This window comes from Otolemur garnettii, unplaced genomic scaffold (assembly GCF_000181295.1).
Source record: "Otolemur garnettii isolate 467f Iridium unplaced genomic scaffold, OtoGar3 scaffold00022, whole genome shotgun sequence".
NCBI classification, from domain to species: Eukaryota; Metazoa; Chordata; class Mammalia; order Primates; family Galagidae; genus Otolemur; species Otolemur garnettii.
The window spans coordinates 17,100,433-17,107,125 of NW_003852417.1; the positions used below are offsets into that span (position 1 = coordinate 17,100,433).

Sequence of the window (6,693 nt, forward strand, 5' to 3'; positions counted from 1 at the left end):
CCCGCCACAGTGCCTGGCCATTTTTTGGTTGCAGCCATCATTGTTGTTTGGCGGGCCCGGGCTGGGGATTCGAACCTGCCACCTTAGGTTTATGTGGCTGGCGCCGTAGCCGCTTGAGCCACAGGCGCCGAGCCGAATTGCTTAACTTTTTGAGGAACCACTAAATTTTTCTACCACCGGTACACATGGACTTCAGTTTTTCCATATCTCTGCTGGTGCTTAATTTCTTGTTTCTTTTCTTTTGATTGATAACCATGCTAATGGTTGTGAAGTAGAATTTCATTGTTTTGTTGTTTTGATTTACTTCCCCCCAAGGATTAGTGACATTAAACATCTTTTTGTTTACTTATTCATTAGTGTGATTCCTTTGGCAAAATGCCTATTCAAGTTCTTCATCCATTAAAATTTTTTTTTTTGAGAGAAGAGTCATTTTGTCACCCTTGGTAGAGTACTGTGGTGTTACAGCTCACAGCAGCCTCAAATCCTGGGGCTCAGGCAATCCTCTTGCCTCATTTTTTCATTTTTAGTAGAGACAAGGTCTCACTTTTACTGAGGCTGGTCTCAAACTTGTGAGCTAAAGTGATCCACCCACCTTTGCCTCCCAGAGTGCTAGGTTTACAAGGCACAAGCCACCTTGCCCACCCTTTCTGCCGATTTTTAAATTTTTTTTTTGTTTGAGTTTCAGTAGCTCTTTATATATTCTGGATCAAGTATGTGATTTGCAAATATTTTCTTGGGGGGGGGGTTGCATTTTCATTTTCTTGCTAGTGTCCTTTGTTGCATAATAGTTTTTCATTTTTATGAAATATAACTTACTTTTTATTTCATTGTCTATGTTCTTAATATTATATCCAAAAAATCATTTCTAAATCTAGTGTCCTGAAGCTTTAGAGTTTTGTGGTTTTAAGTCATCTTAAATTTAGGTCTTTGATCATTTTGAGTTCATTTTTGTATATGGTGTAAAATAAGGTTCCACCTTCATTCTTTTCATGTGTATGTCTGGTTTTCCCAGTGCCTTTTTCCTCATTGACTGATTTTGGCACCCTTGTTGAAAATCATTTGTCTATATATAGGAGGGTTTATTTCTGGGCTGTCTTTTCTATTCCATCTTATATGTCTATCTTTGAGGGGGCGGGGTGGAGACAGATTCTCATTCTTGTCCAGCCTAGAGTGCCATGGTGGTGTCAGCCTAGCTTACAGCAACCTCAGATTCCTGGGTTCAAGTGGTCTTCCTGGCTCAGCCTCCCAAGTAGCTGGGACTACAGGTGCCTACCACATGCCCAGCTAATTTTTTATATTTAGAGTAGAGATGGTGACTTGGCGCCTGTGGCTCAAGTAGCTAAGGCTCCAGCCACATACACCTAAGGTGGTGGGTTTGAATCCAGCACGGGCCTGCCAAACAACGATGGCTGCAACCAAAAAATAGGTGTTGTGGCGGGCACCTGTGGTCCCAGCTACTTGGGAGGCTGAGGCAGGAGACTTACTTGAGCCCAGGAGTTGGAGGTTGCTGTGAGCTGTGATGCCACAGCACTCAACCCAGGGGGACAGCTTGAGGTTCTGTCTCAAAAAAAAAAAAAAAATTAGAGATGCATTTTCAGCCTGGTCTCGAACTCCTAATTTCAAGCAATCATTCCCCTGCCTCAGCCTCCCAGAGTGCTAGGATTACAGGCATGAGCCCCGCACCTGGCCTGTATGTCTATGCTACCGTGTTTCCCCCCAAATAGGACCTACCCAAGAAATAAGCCCTACCCCATAATAAGACCTAGTGGTGGGCATGGCTATGCAGCGTATCTGTATAGCCACACTATGCATTTCTGCAGGAGTGGTAAGGAAGACTGGAATGAATACCTTTTATCTGCCACAGCTCCTTTCTCCAAGCCATTTGCACAGGTGATAACCGAGGTCACAGGCATCCTATTGCGCGTGTGTGAACGGCTAGGGGAAAGGAGTTCACGCATCACTAGCGCTAGCCCCACCAACAAGGCTGGCTCCCCTTGTCAGGTTCCAGAAGATGTCTTAACTGTATTTGAATAAATGTAGATTGTTGTATTATACGTAATAAAAATAAGACATCCCTTGAAAATAAGCCCTAGTGTGTCTTCTTGAGAAAAAATAAATATAAGACAGTGTCTTATTTTCAGGAAAACATGGTAATACCATGCTGTCTTGTTCTACAGGAAGTAGTGTGAATTCCTCAACTTTGTACTTCTTCAAGATTGTTTTGGTTGACTACTCAGGATCCCTTTAGATTCCATGTGAATTCTGGGTGGATCTTTCTGTTTTTGTAAAAATTGTCATTGGGATTTTAATGGGACAAGCATTTGTTTTTAAGTGATTCTAATGTATAGATGTCCTTATGCCATAGCACTGTAGCTATTTAAGACTTTAAGGGATCTGTACATTTTTAAATTAAGTCTTCTGAAGGTTGGTACACATTATAAATCTGAAGTCATGATCTAGCTTGGATTGGTGATGCATAAGAGATCCTAGTGTCACATCTTTTGCTTTTGTCTTGATCTCTTTTGGTAAGAACATATCTACAAAATAGACAGCTACTCTGGCAAATAATACTTGACATGGACATGTCTTAGGAACTGTGTGTCTTCTATAATTCAGTTTTAACACATTAACTACTATGTGAGTTGTATTTAACTCATGCTAATTTTGAGCCTGGGGCCTTATGAAGTATGAAACTCTGCTAATTGGTTTCATTGTCAAGGCATGTGTCCCCCCATCTCCTGTTCCTCTGTTCCAGCTGATTTGCCCAAGTATACCACAAACACTGGACCCTGTTCTACCATTGCCATATAACTTCTGATTGTGCATTTTTGCCTGGAATATTTGCTTGGCAGCGCTTTGACTGATATCCATAGGATAGTATGTGGTGATAGGACATTGTTGCACATACTTAGGGAATGTGATTCAGAGGTTGCCATCCAGGACCACCAAAGGTCCACTCTAGATACCACTAAATATTTTGGGAAATGACAAAAGATTCAGTTCTCAGAAACAAATTCAGTAAGTCATGAGTTGCATCTAATGTACCACAGAAAATAAAAAACAACACATTTTTTAGAAAGGATCATTGTATTTACAAAGATACTTTTTATTCTGTTTTTGTAATGAAACACTGTGGCCCAGAGGAGAATAGTTTTTTCCTAGTGTGGCAATCAATGTGTTAAAGAATATTAAAGCCAGGCCTGGTGACTCGTGCTCATAATTGCAGCATTTTGGGAGGTTATAGTGGGAGATTGTTTGAGTCCAGGACTTTGAGACCAGTCTGGGCAGCATAGCAAGACCCTATTTCTACTAGAAAATAAAAAAATTAACCAGGTGTGATGGCACAAGCTTATAGTCCCAGCCACTTGGGAGGCTGAGGTCAAAGGATCATTTGAGCTGTGGAGTTTGAGTCTGCAGTGAGCTATGATCATGCCACTGTATTCCAACCAGGGCAACAGAACAAAACCCTATCTCAGATAAAATTTTAAAAAGAGAATATTAAAGTATAATTCGTGGTAGTGTATAAAAGTAAAATTTTCTTCCATTTTAGCATGCCAATGAAGATGTGGAAAGAATGTTACTAGGAAACAAGTGTGATATGGATGATAAAAGAGTTGTACCTAAAGGAAAAGGAGAACAGGTAAAAATTTCTGAATGAAACTGATATGCTGCCTTTTTTTAGTAAAGATAATGTTGCTTTTGATAATTTTTATAGTAGTGCTGATAAAGTACGCTGAGCTAGTTTTATAATTCTTTAAATGCTTGTTGGAAACAATAGTTTATAATTCGAGTAAACTTTTTTAGTGCATATCCCACATGTATTTGAGAATCAAAATCTGTGACCTTATTTTTATTTTTAGCCTTATTTAAATCTACAAGGAGGGAAAAATAAAAATGAGTGATTCTCTGTTATTTAACTTTGACTTTAAAGAAATGTATCAATTAGTGTGATTCCAAAATTTGACAATTAGGAGCCTGTGATGAGCAGAAATTAGATCCTGATAAGTCACATTGAGCTTCTCTTAAGTTTGCCCCCAAAGTGAAATATCTGATTTAGAATATCTGAAACAAACCCCTGGGGTAAAGAGATTATTTTAATTACTTTTCTTTTGTTTGATTTTTTTGAAAGAGCTTGAAATAATATGTTTAATATATTCTAGTTGGGATCACTTCCTCTAAAATAAGATCAATATTTGGTCTAAGATGTTACAGTTGGCAACCCATACTTGATCAGTTAATTTATGATGATATTTTACTTCTGTTTTAGATTGCAAGGGAGCATGGTATTAGGTTTTTTGAGACTAGTGCAAAAGCAAATATAAACATCGAAAAGGCGTTCCTCACATTAGCTGAAGATATCCTTCGAAAGGTAAGTTCCTGTTTTTACTCTCTGTTGAGGTACCTGAGTTATCTCAGTTGAATATTTTGTCAGTGGTAATAGTATTCTGAGCTCCTATGGTTAAACCATTTAATCTCTAAATTCTGTACTCTTTCAAACTTTTAAATCTTACTTCAGCTTTTTAAATCTTGGGCTCATGTCTTTCATATTTTAAAAAAGCCTCTCCTTTATTTCTAATTGGACTCATTTATTTTATTTGGTTTATTGGATTCTCATAGATAAGAAGTGAATGTAGGCCAAGTGGGGTGACTCACATCTGTAATCCCAGCACTTTGGTAGGCCAGAGGGAAGAAGATCACTTGAGGCCTGGAGTTTGAAACTCAGCCTGGGCAATGTAGTGTGAGACCGAGTCTCTATAAAATATAGAAAAATTAGCTAGGCATGAGGATGTGCTCTTGTAGTCCTAGCTACTTGGGAAGCTGAGGCAGGAGAATCACTTGAGCCCAGGAATTCGAGACTGCAATAAGCTATGATTGTGCCATTGCACTCCAGCTTGAGCCACAGGACAGGGACTCGTTTATAGAAATAAAAAGGTGTATCTCTTATGTAGTTATTGCTACAGAATCACAGTTCTGCCATGCATTTGCTTCTAAAGCAAATGAACAACATGTATAGATTCTCTGTGTACTGGTGATGAAACATTATTCCAGTACACAGTTCAGGTAAGACTAAGATATGCAGGAGTTTCACAGAACTTACTGAAACACTTTTGTCTCTTTGTTCTTTGTTTTTCTGGACCTTTTGGTCTTCTCCATGCTTTCTGCTTGCTTTCTGTCTATACTGTGTCTTTTGATGATCTTCTCACCAGAATTGGGAATATTTTTTTCAATAGTACCATACAGTCATTATATAATTTGTGCACCACTGAAGTAGAGTTTTGTTATTATCATATTAAAGATTAAAGTATGGGCTCGGCGCCTGTGGCTCAAGCAGCTAAGGTGCCAGCCACGTAAACCTAAGGTGGCGGGTTCGAATTCAGCCGGGCCCGCCAAACAACAATGACAGCTGCAACCAAAAATAGCAGGGCGTTGTGGCAGGCGCCTGTGGTCCCAGCTACTTGGGAAGCTGAGGCAAGAGACTTGCCTGAGGCCAGGAGTTGGAGGTTGCTGTGAGCTGTGATGCCACATTACTCTACCCAGGGTGGCAGCTTGAGGCTCTGTCTCAAAAAAAAAATTAAAGTACGAAGACTTTAAGATTAAAGTACGAATACAACAATAAATAAAGATCTGCCTATAAGCAGGCCCAAGTTGTTTTTTTTTTTTTTTTTTATTTTAAGAGACAGAGTCTCACTATATCACCCTCAGTAGAGTGTGGTGACATCACAGCTCACAGCAACCTCAAACTCTTGGGTATAAGCCATTCTCTTGTCTCAGCCTCCCAAGTAGCTGGGACCACTACAGGTGTCTGCCACAATGCCGGCTTTTTTTTTAGTTGTCATTGTCATTGTTTAGCTGGTCTGGGCCAGGATCGAACCTGCCACCCTTGGTGCATGTGGATGGCACTGTAACAACTGTGCTATGGGTGCTGAGCCAAAGGTAGTACATTTTAAAATGCACATATCCTCACTTTGATATTGTAAAGTTAGGAGATAAAACATCAAACATAAACTTGTTGCACATTAGAATTAACTTAAGAATTTAAGTAATTTACAGCATTTTTTAACTTAGATATTTGGATAGGTAATTTATTCCAATGGTTCAAAGATTTAAAATAAAAGGAGGAAAAAGTACAGAGAAATCTCTCACCCTGTTCCCTAATGCCCTGAGTTGCCAGTTGCTCATCCCTCCCCTACAGGTAACCAGTGGGATTTATTTTCTACTTTTATAGCTATGAGTAAATTTGAATATATATTCTTATTCTCTCCCACTCTCTTTTTAACAGATTTAGCTACTTTTTTTCACTTACTATAAGTAAAATAATTCTACTTTTTAAGTAACTGCATAATACTCCTTTGAAGGATTGTATCATAATTGAACAAGTCTCCTAGTGAGGGTAATTTATTCTCCAGTTCATATGCTCATAAACTGTAGTGCATTTAAAAAAAGAGAGAGAGAGAGAGGCTTGGTGCCTGTGACTCAAGTGGCTAAGGCGCCAGCCACATACACCTAAGGTGGCGGGTTCGAATCCCCAGCCCAGGCCCACCAAACAACAATGATGGCTGCAACAAAAAAAAATGGCCAGGCGTTGTGACGGGTGCCTGTGGTTCCAGCTACTTGGGAGGCTGAGGCAGGAGACTCGCTTGAGCCCAGGAGTTGGAGGTTGCTGTGAACTGTGATGCCACAGCACTCTACCCA

General features: G+C 39.7%; 1 protein-coding gene across 1 annotated transcript in view; it reads left to right on the forward strand.

Annotated features, from left to right (window-relative positions):
- RAB10 (RAB10, member RAS oncogene family) overlaps window positions 1–6,693 on the forward strand; it is a 96,519-nt gene that overhangs the window by 81,596 nt on the left and 8,230 nt on the right. Inside the window, exons 4-5 of the mRNA XM_003787449.3 lie at window positions 3,551–3,640; window positions 4,268–4,369. Coding sequence (XP_003787497.1) covers window positions 3,551–3,640; window positions 4,268–4,369 — 192 coding nt within the window. The remainder of the gene's footprint in view (window positions 1–3,550; window positions 3,641–4,267; window positions 4,370–6,693) is intronic.